The sequence below is a fragment of the Abrus precatorius genome, unplaced genomic scaffold (genome assembly GCF_003935025.1).
Source record: "Abrus precatorius isolate BTA unplaced genomic scaffold, Abrus_2018 Scaffold10, whole genome shotgun sequence".
Taxonomy (NCBI): domain Eukaryota; kingdom Viridiplantae; phylum Streptophyta; class Magnoliopsida; order Fabales; family Fabaceae; genus Abrus; species Abrus precatorius.
In genome coordinates, this window is record NW_020874292.1 from 30,139,745 (window position 1) to 30,159,832 (window position 20,088).

General features: G+C 33.9%; 2 protein-coding genes and 1 non-coding gene across 3 annotated transcripts; all 3 read right to left on the reverse strand.

Moving 5' to 3' along the window:
- Positions 1 to 940: 940 nt before the first annotated feature.
- Positions 941 to 1,012, reverse strand: TRNAT-UGU. The gene has a single exon. It is a non-coding gene; the product is annotated as a tRNA-Thr (tRNA).
- A 3,287-nt stretch (positions 1,013 to 4,299) lies between these two features.
- LOC113853285 (probable N-acetyltransferase HLS1-like) lies at positions 4,300 to 5,855 on the reverse strand. Its single transcript, XM_027483840.1, has 3 exons — positions 5,673 to 5,855; positions 5,357 to 5,487; positions 4,300 to 5,170 (listed from the first exon to the last, which is right to left on the reverse strand). Exons 1-3 carry the CDS (start codon positions 5,853 to 5,855, stop codon positions 4,300 to 4,302), a joined length of 1,185 nt encoding a protein of 394 aa, XP_027339641.1.
- Positions 5,856 to 16,707: 10,852 nt separating this feature from the next.
- Positions 16,708 to 18,024, reverse strand: LOC113852242. The gene has a single exon (XM_027482480.1). It carries the CDS (start codon positions 18,022 to 18,024, stop codon positions 16,708 to 16,710), a length of 1,317 nt encoding a protein of 438 aa, XP_027338281.1.
- Positions 18,025 to 20,088: the final 2,064 nt, after the last annotated feature.

The following is a 20,088-nucleotide window of genomic DNA, read 5'->3' on the forward strand; positions in this document are numbered from 1 at the left end:
GGTTTATTAAAATTTATAAAAATCTATGAATTTTACTCTTATAATGATTTTTGTTCATATTTTAATAATTTTCACTTATGATTTTTTTACTAGGTTTTTTTTTTTTAATTTTTGTCTAATTAAGTTTTTAAACATTGTTTTTCATTCTCATATAGTTTATTTGTTTGTAATTCATCATTTTTCTTTTGTTATATGTCTATGTGACTTTTAACTCGTCGTCTCATGATATGATAAGGAGTTTTTGGAAAACGATGACACACTGTCTTCAGCTTTAATTTCAAAAATCTTAATCTTATAACCAAAATGTTATTCAGAAATATGACAGATATAATATTAATGACATATCTCATTTGTTTCATGTTTTAGTCAAATTATAAATTACTTAGATGTTATGTAATTAAACAATGAAACTAGTTAAAAAACCATTTGCAAAGAGACCTAATGAAAATAAAAAGTGGTGTTTGGAAAAATAGATTAAAAAAAGAAGAAAAGAACCAAGTAAAACAATTATGAATTTTAAAAGATTAAAATATTATTTAAGTCTTATTTATTTTATTTTTAGTTGTTATAATTAGTATGTATTAAATTTTATTACTTTTCATTCTCGCTATTAAAATTTACTACGGAAATAATAATAAAAAATTCTATTTATTAAAAATAAATGCAATCACTTTTTTCTCTCAGAAAAAGTCAATCTCGAAATTGAATATTTATATCCAACACAAAGAAAAACATATATATACTTTTTTAAAAATTTGTCTAATAAAAGGAATATATATATATATATATATATATATATATATATATATATATATATATCTTAGACCAAATCCTAAAATTAAGATTTAAAAATAGTGCTTGCTTACGTATATTAAACCCAACCCATGCAGGACCGGTGTTCCCCTTGATTCAGAACAGTAAAAGTGAAAAGAATAACAAATGCCCCCATGCAGGATCGAACTACAGACCTTCAGTTTACAAGACTGACGCTCTACCACTGAGCTATAGGGGCACTGCGTAAGAATTGTCGATATTTAAATTATTAGAACTTATTTTTCTGTTTTTCATCTGAATAATTGCAACTATTTTACTTTGGTTGGTGCTCTTTTGTCAGCTTCCCTTTGGAAAACCTAAAAGTCATTCATAAATATAACCGAAATATCAACATATAGATTAAAAATATAGATCATAATTATAATTTAACTTATTCGACTGGCTTAAAATCTTGTTTCCTTAATATATATATATATATATATATATTTGCTTGGTAAAAGAGATTATTTTACTAATTTGTAGTGTTATAAATTCTCAATTTTTTATTTTTAAGTTTAAATACTACTTTAATTAGTTATTATACAAAATTTGTTTTTTATTTTATTCTTATAAAAAATTATAAATAAATTCCTAAATAAAAAGATATTTTAAAAATATTTATTGACATTAATTTCTATTGTATAGAAATGTTATCTCATATTTAAATATATGTATTTTGATTCTATGCATAATACAATTTTTTATTGTGGTCTTTGTACAAAATATTTTTTTATTTTAATTCTTATAAAAATTTAATTATAGAGGTTAAAATAAAAATGCATTTTATGAAAGGATAAAAAAATTATATAAAATTCAATTATGATGATAGAATATAAAAGATGATTTAATAATTTAACAATATAATTGTAAATTAACACATATGGAGACTGTTTTGTGAAGTTGATGTTTGAAATATAGGTTAAAAGTATTTTACTTTATTTTTTTTTTATTATGAGAGATTACGAAGAAAGAATGTGAATTGATTTTTAAATGTTAAAATTATTAATTTTTTCAATCGAGATTACTAACCACCTTCTTTTTAATTTTATTAAATTTACTTATTTTACTAATTATAATTATGATGATTATTTAATTTATGAACAAAATTTAAATACAGTTCTTTAAGTGTTGACATTCAATTTTATAGGAGGAAAACATTAAAAATATTATTTAAGCAATGTATATGTGTTTTATCATCAAACAATCTTTTAACTAATCGTTTCAAAAGTACTAAAAGGGTACAACACCAAAATAAATCTTTACCAAACTCTATAACACTAACTTTTATAATAATTTTATAACTATATTAATTTATAGTCATATTATTTAATGTTAATAAATCATCTTTTATAACTTGTCAAAAATTATTATAATATTTGTTAACTTGTGTTAACGTGAGTTTTATTTTGGCCTTTATATATAATATATTTTTTACTTTGATTCATATGCATAAGACATATTTTCGTTGTTGTCCTTATAAATAACATTTTTTTATTTTAATATGTATAGTTCATTTTTTTTTATATAAAGACCAAAATAAAAAAAAATGTTGTGTACAAAGATTATAATGAAATTATACTGTAATTAATTCTTTCTTAATATAATTATTTTACCATTTTCGAATGTCATTGATGGCACTCATGGGAATCCAGCTAAATTTGAAAAATTTCACTAGAATGCAGCTTGATTATTTGAGTTTCATCAATTTACTTTTGAACACTTTCTACGAAAAATTGAAAAATCTAGTTTTATTATAATATATGATATAGTTACTTATTTTTTCACAAATAACACCAGTATATATAGCAACAATATGTCGGTTGATTTATCAGTATTATTATGATATATAACGATGGGATGAAATCAAAATAACAAGGAACAATGAGTGGTGGCTAGTTAACGACAAATAATTGAGAAGACAAAGAACTTGAAATTAGGATTACAGAAAAAGAAAACAAATAAAAAACCATTTGTAGTCCAAAGTAATTTTGCATGCATCATGTGGACTGATTATTCTCCAATGAAATGGCCATGAACTCGATCATGGTACAAAATAGATACGTGGGATAATTATAATCATTAAATATATAGAAAGATGATATATGTTCTATTATTTGTATTCATCAAGAACTATTATTTTAAGAGCAGTTAATTCTTTAACTAGGTAGTTTATTAGGATCCAAATGGGTGTAAAATGTTCCAGGAAAAGAGAGCCAACTATATAGAAGCATATATTTTTCAGTTATTACCAAAATAAATTCAAAACTATGTATCAGAATCCCTTCTACTTAGATCAGTACTTACCTTAAATGGGGCCATAATATTGGATCGATGTAGAATAGCATTGTGATGATGCAGGAACACAAAAATTGTCCCTCAAGTTATGATAACCTGAGGCGAAACCATGCCATCAGCACACCAGCTGTTTACGTGTCCACTATGAGGTGATCGATTTCCATTTGATTTGAAACACTTTGATGGTGGTACCAAAAGATAAGCCATACCCTCTGTAGGCGCCATTTGGTAATATAAAACTTTCAACAACTTAGTTATACAAATCAAACAATGATTTGTAATCCTTTCTTTCTGGCATCAACTAATTTCCATTGAAAAGTGTTAGGCAAAGATATACTTGTATGCCATTGTTTCATTTAGTAACTTAATACCAAAAATATGTTATGTTTGGGATACATAGTTATGCGTTTTCGATTTTTAAATATTAATTTTAAAATAGAATTACTTAATTTTGAAATAATTATCCCTTAAAACAAAAATAATTTTGAAAAAAAATAAATTATTTAAAATAAAAAATTAATGAAATAAAAAATTATTATTATTATTATTATTTTCGTCATAGTTGGTCATTACTATTATCATTTTTGCAACCTATTTTCACTACTGCTGTTGGTGCCATGAGTCCCCCATAACGATTGACTAGTTCAAAAATTAATGAAATAAAAAATGTTTTGAGCAAAAAAGAAACGAGTAAATGAGAATTTGAGAAATAATTTATTTAATTTAATTTTAAAACTTCATACTAGAATTGAAAACTAAAAATCACAAAAATTAGTTTTAATTTTTAAAAATATAAAAACTTATGACTGGCAGTATCTAATAATTCCAAAAGAACATAATTTAAAGTTTATCTTATTACATAATTAATTGGCCATTTTTTACAACCACAAAATATTTTTTTGTTTAAATTAAGAGTAGTTTTTTCATTAAAAAAAACTTATTTAAGTCGAATAATCATATTTACTAATTCATGACATGACAGTAATAACAACAGAACTGTTTGAGTTTGACAGAGAATTAAAATAATAAAACAAAAATATAATAACCTACTAATCATGAATACAATTGCTTTAAGCTAGCTAAGTGGTTAACTGCATGTCAAGGATATACATATATAAGCCTTAATTTATGTTGAGATTAATTAGCAGCCAATCTAGGTCAACTTAATTTGAAGCCTTGAAGGTTATATACCTAAAAATCCCTAGGGTCAACGAACACATTTCCCACTTCTCCCTTCATCACCATTTCATCGCCGTGGCTTGAAAGTCTCTTTGTGTACCAGAGATCATCAATACATGACATAGAAGTTGTCTGAGGAACATGGCTGGCCAGTGGATCGCCGAACCCTAACTCAGTTATAACCACACTACAGTCCTTCATACCTTCTCCCATTCTTGATGTGAATCTCCATATAGACTCCATAAGCTCCCCAAGGTTCTCTCCCTCTCCATGGAGTCCATAGAGGAAGAGAAACCCAAAGGATCTACATAGTGAGCCACTCGCCAACATTCTGAGACAAGGGGAAATTTTCTCTCTTGCATGATTTAAAGTTGTATGAAGAAACCTTAGTGGCTGAGACTTTCTAACTTCAAGTTTATAAGCTTCATAATCACAATTGTTCCATATACTAAAAATGATCCATGAGCTTGAGGTTTTGCTAATAATACTATCTTCACTACGTACCTTATTCAACAAGTTGAGCCAGCCCTCTTCTTTGAAATAACTTACCCATGTGCCTAAGCTGAGCTTCTCCTTTAGAATAATGTCCATGTCTAATGGATACAAATCTTTGGCCCTCAAGGTTCTTCTATATAACAAAATTGCTTGATCTATGTCCACTTTCTCTATTATTACATCCCTTGTGGAAATGTTCTTTGTAAGGGAACTAGTTGGATGGACAAATATAACAAGTGAGCTGAGATTCACATAGTTGCATTTGGTGGTAAATAGGTTTTTAGAGGCATCATTATTCTTTTCAGTGGCTAGGAGTGCGTACTCAGCTCCATTTCTTACCATCCATTCTTCAACTGCTGTGACAAGTTTTAGTGCAACCCCTTTTCTCCTGTAGAAAAAAAATATTTCTTAATAACGATCCACAATCAAGGTTTTAATTTGTAGTTTTGTAGATATTGCTAAATGAGACTGATGCAGTTGTAACAATAATTTGTAACCAATTTTGCAATCCCTTGCTTTCAAGTCAAGTTCCAAATTTGCATCCAACTAAATGAAAGGAAGTGACTATTATTACCTATAAGTAGGAGACACCCTGAGGCCTAGGATGCAACCCATCTTCAAGAGTGATCCAGAAAGAGTCCCCACCCTCTTGATGCAACCCCGAATCACTCCAACAAGTTCCCTGCTTTCAAGAAGCTCGGCTACCTGGTCATTATGTAAAACAAATATATAAAAAATCATGTGATGATTTACTTAAATATATATGTTTTGGAAATAGGTGAATAAGTTTCATGTTAGAGAAGAAGAAAAAAAGATAGTGTATGGAAAATGTGGAATATTTGAAGGACAATTAATAATGTAAGATGGAAAAAGGGATATTAGTCACCTACCAGCATAACATGAAGGGGGTAGAGCCTAATCCTAGATAAAGGGTCACTCATCATGTTGGTGAAAATGGAGACCAACTTTTTAGTCCCAATCTCACAGTTCCTCTCAAGCTTTCTCACCATTTTAACATCTATATCTTCATTAAATTCTCTTATAACAACCTTGCTGTTTTTACGGTCAACCATTTCCTTTCTCTGGCTAAATGAAGCAAGTGAGACAGGGGGAATGGAAATCGTTATGAGATCTTTCTTGATATGGATCTCTCCTAAAAAATATTCAACACTGAATCCTTATATATGGCGAAGAATATATATTTTTTTTCTTTGATTATTTTGATATATTGTCGTGACTTCTGTCAACACCACTTACTATTTTCCAACATATCAATTGATGCCTCCTTTGAAATTAGCTTTGCCTTCATAATTTTTTTTTATTTGCAGAAATTATTTAATGATGGGACACAAGTCAGGTGGGAAAGTCCCACGTTGGAAGAATTAGATGAGTGATGCCTTTGGGAAGTTAGATCGATGCAACGAAACGTAATATAGTTTTTTTGTCATATGGTTCCAATTCAAGTATCATAGTTTTCATTGAGGGTCCTCAAGAGTTGGTTCGGTCTAATAACCCGTCCAAAAATGTTTTTTTAAACAATTTTTTATTTTTGATATATATATATTAAAAATAATAATCATATAAAAATAAAAATTTATAATTGTACATAGATTTTTTTAATTATTCAAATAAAAAGACTAATAACTCATCTTGTTGCGAGTAAATTAAATAGCTGAGTATTAAAAATCGGAGTAATTGTATTTTTTTTATGTTAGAAAATGATATAACCTGGTGTATTACTGCATAATATTTTAACATGTTTTTTTTTTAAAAAAATGAAAAATTATTACACTTTTGAATTTATTTTAATACCTTATTCATAAAAGGATAATATACAAGTACTAGATATAATTCGTTTACTACCACTTTTGGTTTCTAACTTTTAAAATTTTATGATTTAGCAGCAAATTATATTTAAATTATATACTGGCGTCATTAATCATTCACAAAATCATCGACAAATTGATTTCGTGTGAAGTTAAATCCAATTAATAATCACACTCAATTTAAATTAAACAAGATAAAGACCAACCCATTTTATGAGTGTGTTTTGTTGTAAGTTTGTATGTTGATATATTGTTGAATAGTTACATATTTCATTACTATTATTTTAGAATACATATACACGATGGAGTTTTTTTTTTTTTTTATAAAGTGATACATGAAGATGTCCTCGCATCTTCATCTTATTTGTCCTGTCATTCGTCACAGTCATAGATAAACAAAAAATTTCCTTAGTCATACATACTATAGTTTTATCCTAAGGTTTGTTCATAAGTCCACTCATTTTTAGCTAAAAATAAGATTATATACAACATTACAACACCCCAAATGAGTAATAAAAGCTTTCTAGAGTAAGCTTCTTTTATCTGGAACAAATTTTCTTGAATCGAACTCCACGCGAGTTTTAATAATAAAAAAAAAAAAACACTTGGGAGCTCAGATATCTTCACTATTAGAATATGAGAACTTTTGAGAGAGAAACTCAAAAAGTAAGAAGTAGAGTTGAAGAACGAGATCTCGGAAACTCACCTAAATTCACATAATAAGAAAGTTCTCACTTGAATAAGGAAAAAGTTTGACATTAAAAAAACTTTCTCTAAGGGAAGAAGGTGGAAGAATAGAGAGAAAGTGAGAGGAAATTGTGGTTTGGTGAGAAATGAAAGCTTTGAACTCAAAATTCCCTTAAATACCCATCAACTCACAATTCTCTTACTAAAACAAGATATACTAGACAATGGATCCTTTTTATTATCTATCATTTTTGCTATAAAGAGCTTCTCTAGGGTTTCTCTTGCTACAGCGAGAGGTTTGTTGGTTTAATCTTATTCTTATTTTGGATGACTTATTTTTGCTATAGCGAGATATATTGAAGTTCTACATGAACCAAAACCCTTCAAATTTATACAACATGCATTAACTTTTTACTTGACAACCATATAACTTATGCATACATGAATTCAAGCTATCTCATACCATAACCAATGTACAATAATACATTCAAAATACAAAGGCGTCTTAATTAAATGATTACATCATCAACTTTAAAAGAAAATAAGTACACATATAACACAAGCTCGATATTAATATAAGTTTAAAAACTCTTATATTCAATATGAACTTTTTATTTAACTTACATCTAACAGTTAATAAAATAATAAATTATAACCCGTTAGATATGAGTTAAATAAAAAGATCAAATCGAATGTAAAAATTTTTAAACTTACACTCGTATGAAATTTTTTTTTTCCACACTATATATATATATATATATATATATATATATAATGCAAAGTTTTTTAATGAAAAAAATATAATATATAATATCACATGATAATAAGTTTTAATATTAAAATAACACATAATTTAATCAATAGTTTATCAACTAAAGTGATTGTCACCTCAAGTCAAAGCCAGACTTGTGATAGATACTGAAGCTATTTCTCACTACTGATCGATGATATATTTCCTTTTGCCAATGTATTTGATTGATTGATCAGTCATTAGCAATATTAATGTGGTGTGCAATACCTTTAAATGCTTGCACGTATAATGTATCTCTCAAATACCAGATGTATGCTTTTTGTCATATATAATGATCAGAATATATAGATTATACAAGATTCTGATAATCATCATCACCTGTTCAACTTTTTATTATTTTTCTGGGTCATGAACCAGAAACTTTGCTATATTTTATTTCTTTCGCAACCAATTGTCTTATCTAAGTTGTGAGAGAAAGTGATGGTGTCCATCTCTTTGCAAATAATATCATGCAAAATTAGCATAATATTAATTTTGAATAGTTTTCGACGGATAAAAAATAAATTGTTACAGTAGGTAGCACAAACTAACTCCTCCTTCTTCATGTTATGGACAATTTGTCCATTTTCTTCATTTGGTAATAAGAGAAGAATGAGATTCATCACGAAAGTACAAACATCTTAAATAGTGATTGTGTGGCGTGGTATTTTGTGACAAATATGCATGTCTATCTACAATTTTTCAAATACTTGCTTGTTTTCTATTAAAATACAGTTTTTTAAGTAAAAAAAAATGTATTTATTAAAAAATTTATTTTTCTTTTAAATTTTTAAAATATGTTTTGAAATATAATTTTTAAAAATAAAAAAAAACAAGCTCTTAAAATATTTTAACTATATTTTACAGTTTTTTTAAATCTGATTTTACTTAAAACGTTCGTTACAATACGGATAAGAATATCACGATGGTTAGAATAATCTACAATGCCTTATACTTAATTCTTAAACAGGCTCTTTTTTGTGTATAATTTTTTATTTTCAAAATTTAATAAATATGAAATTTTAGCTGAAATTATGGAAATATGATTCTTTTCAAAGATTTTTGTTGGAGACTTATAGTCAAAAACCATCAATGGCAATTTTTGATTTTTTTCAATACTTTTTGAATATTGAATCATTATTTTAAAAATTATCATTTGGAAACTTTTGACATTCTATCACTTTTTTTTATCTTTTGTTTTTAAATTTCTGTCTCTACACTAAAAATAGCTATCAACAATTTTTAAATCTCATATTTTTGTAATTTTTTTAAAAAAACACCGTATTTTTATTTATGTAATTTATAAAAATTATATATAAAAAATAATCCTTCTTAAACATCAATTCTAAATATCTAATTTAAAATTGTTTTATATGAGTTCTATACACTATATTGTAGTGGTGCTGTATTTTATAAATTTTAATGTTCACCGTTTATCCTATTATTTAGGTCATATCACATTTTTTCATTTCATCCTCAAATTTATAATGGCAAATAGAAAGTAGATTCCTAAGAAACGTAGTGCATTTCAATTCATTCATTAGTCTTTTAATTTATGTGTTTATGTTAATCTGTTGTTATTTATTTAACTTAAATATAATTTTGATTTCTATAAATATAACATATTTTGTAATATTTTTTATAAATATTTTTGTTAAAATTTAATATTTAAAATGTTAAGATAATATGATTTAGTTTTTATTGTTAATTTTTCTCTTATTAAGTGCTAAACTAACTCAAAAATTCAGTTCAACAATTATACATTATGGTCACATGTTATCTAACTTTTAAAATATTTTAAATTTAATTATATATTTTAATCCCTATAAATGTAACATGCTTTGTGATAAAGATTTATAATTTTTTTTTTAGAATTTAATCTATGAAATATTAAGAAATTAAAATTATTTTTCTATTAAGTGCTAACTTATTGAATATTTACAAAAATGTCTCCTAATTCTCTTTTATATATACACTTTTTCTTTGTCTCTTTCTCTCCCTTTATTTCTTTTTTCTATATTCTTGAGACTTGAAAAGTTTAACTACTATTTTGACAATAAACTAAAAAACCTACGTCTTGTTAAAAATCTCGACATAGATGTATAGAGATTACCAGTGAAATGTCCAAAACTAATGTTAATCAATTTTAACTATTAAAGATTAAATTTTAACAAAAAAATTTTTATAAAAATGTGTCACAAAATGTGTTATTATATGGATAAAAAAATATAATTAAATTTAAAATATTTAAAAATTAAATAACGTAATAATGACACAAGAACATTAAAGTCTGCTGACACTCAATAAAAAAAGGTTTATAGCATATACTAAATTTTATTATTCTAACATTTTAAGGGCTAAATTTTATTAAAAAAATTAATAAAAAATTAATTTATATTTACGTAAACTATAATTGTATTTATTAATTCATTGAGGCAGCAAATACTGAAATAACGAAACTTCTTTAGGGAATATCACGTGATTACGCGAAGAGGGTGGCAGTATCAATCGAGGAATACAGTTCAATAACAGTTTTCTACTCTGAATATTCGCTCCTCTCTTGTCATCACTTTTTGGCTGTTCTTTTAACTTGGTCATTGAGCTAATAATTGTTGTGTCCTCCAACGTTGCTACAGTGATTTCCATCAAAAGCAACTTTCAGCGTGTATAAAGTTCAAATGACAGAAAATACCGTAAAACATGGAGTTATGGCAATGTCATTTGTCAGATTCCTTTTTCGTTTTTTAAGTAAGCAATGTATATCTCGAATTTCTGTTATGGTTTACACACTTACAGTGGAAAAAGAATTTATGATTTCTGACAAGGATTATAATTATTGAGCATTCCAGTGAAGATCTAGTAGAAAATTCTGAATTCTGATCCAGCTGCTTTATAATGCATGTCATATTTCAGCATGGCAATAAGTAATCTTTGGCTCTTAGCTATTGCTCCAACAAACCACATCTGTTGCCAATAGATACGAACTAAAAATCTTGTGCTTTTCAGACCTACCATTGGAAATAAAAAAGGAAGAAATTGATAACTAGAAATAAAAGAAAGAACTGAGAAACCTAGAAGAGGTTACCCAATTAATGGAAAAGGCTCGAAGCAAGTGGGGTCTGAAGATAGGTGTAGGCAACCTTATCTTTATAAACGGACAGGCTGCTTCTGAGGTATGATCCCATGATTTCCAAGTGACAAAATAATAATAACCTTACCGTTGCCTTAAATTAAAGCTCATAAAAAACGAAGAGGCAAATTATCAAAAAGAAAAGAAATGCAAACTGAAAAAATTTAGGTTAACATATAAATTTAGTTGATATTCACTAATTCATTCATATATTTAAAAAATTTATATTTGAACATTTCTATATGAATTTTCATTATATTTTAATTCCTATTATTTCCATAATACAAGAAGTTGAAACATAAGTTATATAAAAATATATAGGGACTAAAGTATAATAAAAAGAGTCGTATATAAGAATAGGCATAGTTTTTTTAATACAAATAATTTATAAATAAATGTAAACTATAAAGATTATATGTATATTTTAACCAAATATTTAAATAATATTAAAGGTGACCTGTTTGAATTAACAAAGTTCCTAAATATATTAACTAAAATTCAATTTCGCATGTGTATTTTAAAAAAATAAAATGAAATTTACTTTAGCAATTTTTATACTTCAAAAAAAAAATTTCTAACCTTCAGTTGGGTGATATCCTTAATTCACAAGATAAACATATAACATGTTTATTAACAATGATTAATTCAACTAATAGATGAAGTTGAATCTAAATTTTGTTTAGATAGTGGAAAGTTGACTATAAGTGTAAACACTCATGGATGGTGAATCTCTACATGGTGTGCATAAATTATATTTCTTCATTCCAAATAATTGAATTTTGTCAGGTTTGAACATAAAGAAAATTTAGAAATATTTTTATTCATTACAAAAAAAGTACACAAGTTCAGTTTAAATAATTTTTAAATAAATACTTATAAATATACAAATAAATAACTTTTTTCACATAAATTTAAATTAACTTATGTTCCTTCCTAGAGAAACAACTGTCTTCAAACCTCTGATCAGACGTCCTTCTGCTGATTTGCTGATAGGGAGAATACCTGCAAAAGGTACTCCGATGATAAAGTCAGGATTCGGTTCTGAGCAATAAATGTTATTTAATGATCAGAAGTCAATCACTTACCTGTATTTCTTATCTTCTTTTTATAGACATTCTATTGGGCTAATGGGCCTGAGTCAATTTTTATATTTGAGGTCCATTGTATTTTTGATTATCTTTAATTGGATTATTTACCTTTTAATCCTGACGAGGGGTACCGGCCTAGTATGCCGAGTAGGTATTCGATTTCTTTTTACTGATGGTGGAACCGAGTTGATTCCTTTCCCAGTACACTAGCCCCACAAGCCCGGCGAGTTGCGAAGCAAGGGCTTAAAAATAGAGATGGTAATATTAGAATAGGTATTCGGTTGGAGTGCTTTTTATTGTACTGAGGGGGTCATCGTGGGGGTGTCCGGTCTCGATTGATGGTAATGTTTGATGTATTAATTTTTACACAGAGGAGTAGTCGGTTTAGTAACAACACGGTATAGGCCGAGATTATAAATAATAAATTTGCGAAGGAATATTCTAGAATGTTGGTTTTGAGGATTTGTCAGAGGGTATGTGAAGCGAAGGGGTGCTCCATCTCCTCCGTTGATCTGGAAGGGATCTGATGGTTTGAAACGAAAGGGCGTCTTTTCGTTTGCCTGATATCAGTCCCTTATAAATATGTGGTGGTCCCTGCATCCCTTTCTTACTCTTTTGCTCTGTGCTGAACCCTGCATACCTTTGCTCCAAACCGACGAGTGTTCAGAGATCCTAGGCTTTTCTTCCCTACCGACTACTAGTAAGGTGCGTTTCATTTTTTCTTTACTTCTTTTCTATCATGGCTGATCGTATTGAGTGGGAGGATTCCCTGTCGAATGCCTCGGGATCGAGTACCATTGAGGTTGATATTATAAATGGAACCGAAGGGAGTGGCGAAGTTTCGTCTATTTCAAACCGGAGGACTGAAGAGGCACAGGTAGTAGCGAAACCGAGACGTCATCGTCAAGTGATACTGACGCTCCTGAACCCCTTCCTAGCACTAGTCCTCCTCGGGAAAGGCAGGTGTTTCCTCCTTGCACGGTGCCTGGTTATGAGTGGGTGCACGGTGAAGTGGCCGCCTACTTTTCTCGTTTCAAAAGAAATAAAAGTCTTCAATTTTTTGTAGATAATTGTGATATTTCTTTATGGGAGGCTTGTGACCCGTATCCTATACACCTTGACCCCTGTCAAGGGGACGAGGGTGAGAACCCAGATTTTGTTTTCCTGGGAGGTGTCGGAATGGCCGACACCTTCTTTATGTATGAGTACATGTTTAGGGAATTAGGTATCAGACTCCCTTTTGACGATTTCCAAATGGGGGTTTTGAGGGTATTGAATGTAGCGCCAACACAACTACATCCGAACGGGTGGGCGGCAATTCAAGCCTTTAGAATACTTTGTAAATTCCATTATATAGAGCCTAGTGTAGGTCTTTTTCTTCATTTTTTTTGTACGCGTCCATCTGACCTGGCGAGGTGGGTCTCTCTAATAAGGCAACCCGAGTTGCCCCTATTTAAGCCATATGCATCGTCTTTTAAGGGTTTCAAGACCAGTTTCTTCAAGGTAACCGTGGACCCTGTAGGTAAAAATTATTTTTTTGATAGCGAGGACAAACCCCTATTCCCTTTTCACTGGACTCGGGTGTCGCGCTGATACGACACATATCCTGAGGATATGTTATCGGCTAGGGAGCTATCGGATTTGTAATTCTTGAAGCCCCTTCCCCGGTACATTCCTGCCCGACATGTAGTCCTCGTCCTCAAGTCTCCGCGTCCTCGGTGGGATATGGAGGGTATGTGTTATTTCGTTTCTGACTTGTATTTGGAATTGAGCTATATTGATTTGACTTGCTATTGTTAATGCAGGTTTAATGGCTCAACGAGGTGTGGATGTGCCGACCTTCCGGCGTACTTTGAAGCAGAGAATGCCCGAAGGGACGCCCGTTGAGGAGCATCGTCATCCTCAAATCGACCAACTTCCCGAGGTGCCAGAACCTCGCCCTCCTCCCCAAGACTTTGTTCCAGCCGAAGGCCCTTCCAAGAAACGTAAGGACAAGGGCAAAGGCAAGGAGCCCGAAAGGGAAAGGAAGAGACGACATGCCCACTCGGGTGAGCCTGGCGGCGTTCAATGGGCTCGGAGTCAGACCCGAGTGGTAGCTGCTGGGGAGGGAAGCAGTTCTTCTCCCGTAGTTCCCTTGGACATGCTGGCCGAGGGCTTATTGGTAAGCGGGACACATGCCGGTCGGCTCGCTGCTCCAAACCTGTTATCTGATGCAGGGAAGGAACTGGTTGGCGGTTTGGACTATGAGTCACTATGGCGCTACTACGCGGAACTTCATGTACAGTCCACCGCAATGCTCCGAAGGCTGGTTGTGGATCCTATTCTCGAAGTTAAGAAGTTAAAGGCTGCCTATTCGGTTTCTGAAGAGGCTTTGGCCGAGAGTAGAGAGATTCAAGCTAGCCTGGACGAGATCGTTCAATCCCTGCAGGGTCAGGTTAACCAATACAAAGACCACTTTCAAATAATGGAGGACCGAGTACATGCAGCCGAGGAGGTGGCGAGGGTCCGGGGGGAGGAGATAGAGGCGTTAAAGGCAAAGTCCTGTCAAATGGAGGAGGCTTTACAGGCCAAATCTGCCGAGATGGAAGAAGCCTTGGCGCTGGAGAGGCAAAAGGCTGAAACCGAGATGAGAAACTTTGCTGAGAAGTGTTCTCAGCAAGTATCTTACGAGCATGAAGCCGGTTTTAACCATGCTATTCGCCAGTGTCATGGGTTCTGCCAAGTACCGGTAGACTTTCATTTTGACATTACAAGGGACTTTTTTGGCGGGAGGTTCATTCCTTACACCGAGGTTGAGGATGATGTAGAACCCAACGTCGAAGTGCCGAGACGCCTCCCTGAGGTTACTGCCAACCCTGAGGTAGCCGCTCCCGAGGCAGTGGAAAGAATAGAAAGTTAAATTATTCGCCCTTTGTATTCATGGGTCATTAGTGCCCACATTTTGTAACCAGTTATTTTGACATAGAATTTTGTCCTTTTTTCTCATGCTTTGTATTTTGTCACACAACTTGCCTTAATATATACGATATGCTTAATATACTCATCCTTAGCCAAATAACTTGCATACGATATACACTTAATATACTCATCTTTAGCCGAGTAGGGGACGAGGGAGATGATCTCGTTTTAAAAATTCAGCTTTAACCAAATGGTAACTAAGAAGAACTCGTAATTCGTTAATTTGACCGAGCGGGAGTATTCGGGATTGAGGTATTTCGACCTTTAGTCAAGAGATGCTTGGAAGGAAAATAATTCACGCTTGACCGAGTGGGGTACTCGGGAGGGAAATATAATTGCTGCATCCTTGACCGAGTGGGGTACTCGGGAGGGAAATAATTCAACCTTGGCCAAGTGAAACTTGGGAGGGAAATATATTATTTCATCCTTGACCGAGTAAGGGTACTCGGGAGGGAAATATAATTGCTGCATCCTTGACCGAGTGGGGTACTCGGGAGGGAAATATAATTGTTGCATCCTTGACCGAGTAGGGTACTCGGGAGGGAAATAATTCAACCTTGGCCAAGTGAAACTTGGGAGGGAAATATATTATTTCATCCTTGACCGAGTGAGGGTACTCAGGAGGGAAATATAATTGCTGCATCCTTGACCGAGTGGGGTACTCGGGAGGGAAACAATTCAACCTTGGCCAAGTGAAACTTGGGAGGGAATGGTGCTTGAAAGGTGTGTAGTGCGTAAAAAACCGTATAGGTGAAGAAAAAAAAAATTTATTGATTAGGTGCCTCGTTAAAAACCTTCTCAGGAAAACCCTTTTTTACTTTCTTTTAAGAGGATAAAACCTGGGATAGGAAAAGAGTACACCTGTGCACGTATTACAAGGTTTTAGCTATAATAATGCTTTAAATGAGTGACATTCCAGGTTCTTGGTATTAATTTTCCTGCCAAGGTTTCCAATTTGTATGCTCCGTTATTTAATCTTACCGCTACCCGAAAGGGGCCTTCCCAGTTGGCGGCCAACTTCCCTTCTTGTCGATCCTTGCGCGCGTCCCCGGTTACTCGCCATACCAGGTCGTTTTTGTAGAATTGTCGTGGACTTATTTTGGAGTTGAATTTTCTAGCCATCATTCTTTTACTAGCCTCGGTCATGATGGCAGCTTGGTCACGGATCTCATCTATCAAGTCCAGGTTGACGACCAGAGCCTCTTCATTGGCCGATTCCTTGAAATTCTTTCTCCTGAATGACGACTCTCCAATTTCTACCGGCACCATGGCATCAATACCATAGGTAAGCCGAAAGGGGGTTTCTTTTGTTGTGGTCTGCGGCGTGCACCGATAGGCCCATAATATCTCAGGCAGCTTCTCTGCCCACTCTCCTTTTGCCGAACCTAACCTCATTTTTAATTCATGCAAGATCACTTTGTTTGCAGCCTCGGCTTGGCCATTCGTCTATGGATGTTCAACAGATGTAACTCTATGTTTGATATGCAGGCCTGCCAAGAACTCGTTGAATCGCCGATTTGCAAACTGAAGCCCATTATCTGTAATTAGTGCATGAGGGAGACCGAACCGTGTTATGATGTTTTTCCAAGTGAATTTTTGTACGTTATGGGCCGTGATCGATGCTAGGGGTTCGGCCTCAATCCATTTGGTAAAGTAGTCCACGGCGACGAGGAGAAATTTACATTGCCCTTTTGCTAAGGGAAAAGGACCGAGGAGGTCCATTCCCCAAATAGCGAAGGGCCAAGGAGCGCTAATGTGCCGAAGGGTATCGGCGTGTTGGCGCAGGTGAGGGCCGTGTTGTTGACAGGGAATGCATCTTTTTACAAACAACTGACAGTCTTGAGTTATTGTTGGCCAGTAGTATCCGGCCCTGAGCACTTTGGCTGCCATAGTTCGTCCGCCCGAATGGGTTCCACAAATACTTTCATGGATTTCTCTCATCACGTACTTAGCTTGATCGTCTTCTAGGCATTTAAGCATGGGGGTAGAAATTCCTCTTCGATACAATTCTTTGCCGAGAAGAAGGTATTTGGCTGCATGTGCTTTAATCTTCCTAGTTGCTGCTGCGTCCTGCGGGAGACTGCCATCAGTGAGGTATCGGACAAGAGGGGTCATCCAATTATGAGACGAATTTTCTATGTCCATGCATTCTTGCTTGGTGATACTAGGTTGGGGGATTTGTTGGTGAACCATGCTCTGCAGCTGCCCTGGTTTCCGTTGGCTAGCCAGCCTAGCTAGCCTGTTGGCTCGTGCGTTCATGTTTTGGGGTGTGTACCGAATGCATACCTCCTCAAACTCGGTTTTTATTTTCTTAACCTCCTGGTAATATTTAAGCATGACCGAGTCCCTGATCTGATAGATATCGTTCACTTGTTCGGTTACAATTTTTGAATCACTCCAAGCAGTAATGCGTTTAACTCCCATTTCCCTTGCTAGCCTGAGACCGGCAAGTAAAGCTTCATATTCGGCTTGATTGTTGGATGCCTTAAATCCGAACCGGATAGACTGTTCAATGGCGAACGCATTCGGTCCTTCAAGAATGACCCCCGCTCCACTGCCTGATTGATTTGATGATCCATCAACGTGCAGGTTCCACATGTCTGAAATGGTATTATGTTGTGTCGTAAACTTGTTGATGAAGTCGGCTAGCAGCTGGGCTTTAAGGGGGCATCGGTTCTCGAAATGGATGTCATATTGGGATAATTCAATTGTCCATGTCACCAACCGACCAGCCAATTCTGGTTTTCTCAAAATTTTGGCCATCGGACAATCTGTACGGACTATCATTCAATGGCTCTGGAAGTAGTGTCTTAACCGACGAGCTGTGTGGACTAAGGCAAGTACCACTTTCTCTACTAACTGGTACCGAGATTCAGGACCCTGAAGTGTCCTGCTAACGAAATATACGGGGTTCGGTTTCAGGTGTTTCTTGAAGTAAAACCGAACTGACGGCGTGATCGGACACGGACAAATAAACAATCATTTCCAGATTCGGTATTGGTTTAATCAACGCAGGTGGTGCTACCAGCATATGCTTGTATTGTACAAAGGCGTCCTCACATTCATTGGACTACGCAAATTTTTGCGATTTCTTCAATAATTCAATGAAAGGCCGAGACCTTTCTGCCATTATTGGCAAGAATCTAGCCAGGGCTGCAATCCGCCCGGTCAGTCGTTGCACGTCCTTGACATTGCGAGGGCTGGCCATGTCGATGATGGCTTTACATTTGTCGGGATTTGCCTCAATCCCCCTTTTGGACAACATGAAGCCCAGGAATTTACCGCCAGCTACACCAAATGTACATTTTTCAGGATTGAACCTCATACCATGTTTTCTGGCTTCTCCGAATACCTCCTCTAAGTGGTCAAGATGTTGCTTTAATGCAAGGGATTTAATTACCATGTCGTCTACATACACCTCCATGCATTTACCCACTTGTTTTTCAAAAATTTTGTTCATAAGTCGCTAGTATGTTGCTCCTGCATTCTTCAACCCGAACGGCATCACCCGATAACAGAAATTTGCAGAATTTGTGATGAATGCTGTTTTTTCCTCATCCGGGGGGTACATTCGTATTTGATTGTACCCAGAATAAGCATCCAAAAAGCTCAGCATTTTGTGACCGGAAGCACCATCAACCAAGGTGTCAATGTTTGGTAGGGGGTATGCATCCTTTGGGCATGCTTTATTGAGGTCCGTGCACATTCGCCACTTGCCATTGGCTTTTTTGACCATGACAATGTTGGCTAACCATGTTGAATACCTGACCTCTCGGATGAAGCCAGCCTGTATTAGTTTGCTGGTTTCTTCTCTTACCGCCTTTGCTCTATCACCACCAATTTTTCTCCTCTTTTGAGCTACCGACTTGGCTCCTCTTTTGGAGAACGGCTTTCTCTTGTTCGTTCAAACCGATCCCTAAATACGCAACTTGTTCTGGCCTTGTTCCTAGTTGGAAAGATTGTTTGTTTTCATTGGGCTCGACTCGATATTCCTCATCCACTCTAGGATCGAGTTCAACATCCAACTCTTCTTCCAACCGAGGGGATACAATATTGACATCCCGGGTATTCCCCTGAAAGGGTTTAAGGCGTAAACTTGCGAAGTAACATTCCCTGGCTGTTTTTTGATCGGTATGGACGGTAACAATTCGGCCTCTTTTAGACAGAAATTTCATAGCCAAGTGCGGAGTGGAAACTATGGCCTTCAATTTGTTCAGGGACGATCTACCGAGTAGTATATTATAAGATGTGTTCGCATGTACTACAAGATAAGTGACTCTTATGCGTTTGCCCTCGTACTCTGATCCAAAGGACGTATACAAGTCGATACACCCCTTGGTCTCTACTCGTTCCCCGGAAAAACCGACCAACGGCTCATGATATTCCTTGAGTTCTTGTTCTGAGATGCCTAATTGCTTGAATGTATTCCAGTATAGGATATCAGCCGAGCTCCCTTGGTCTATTAGCGTTTTTCGGACAGTGCAGTTAAGAATGTCTACACTAATTACCATGGGATCATCCTGTACCGGATCAACTCCCTGAAATTTTTCGTCAGTGAACGTAATAGGCGGGATCCGAATCTTGCTACCCAATGAAACATTATTCACAGAACGGACATTCCGAAGATGCCTCTTTCTAGCCGAATGGGTAGGTCCTCCACCAGCGAACCCTCCGGCTATGGTGTTAATGACCGTCTTCGGATATTTATCTTGTTCATATCTTCTAGGTGGGGGCTCCCTGGACCTGCTCCTGTGCCGTTCAAATTATTTGTCGTCGAATCTCTTTGGTGAATCGGGGTAGCGGTCTCTTCCTTTGTTGTATTGCCTT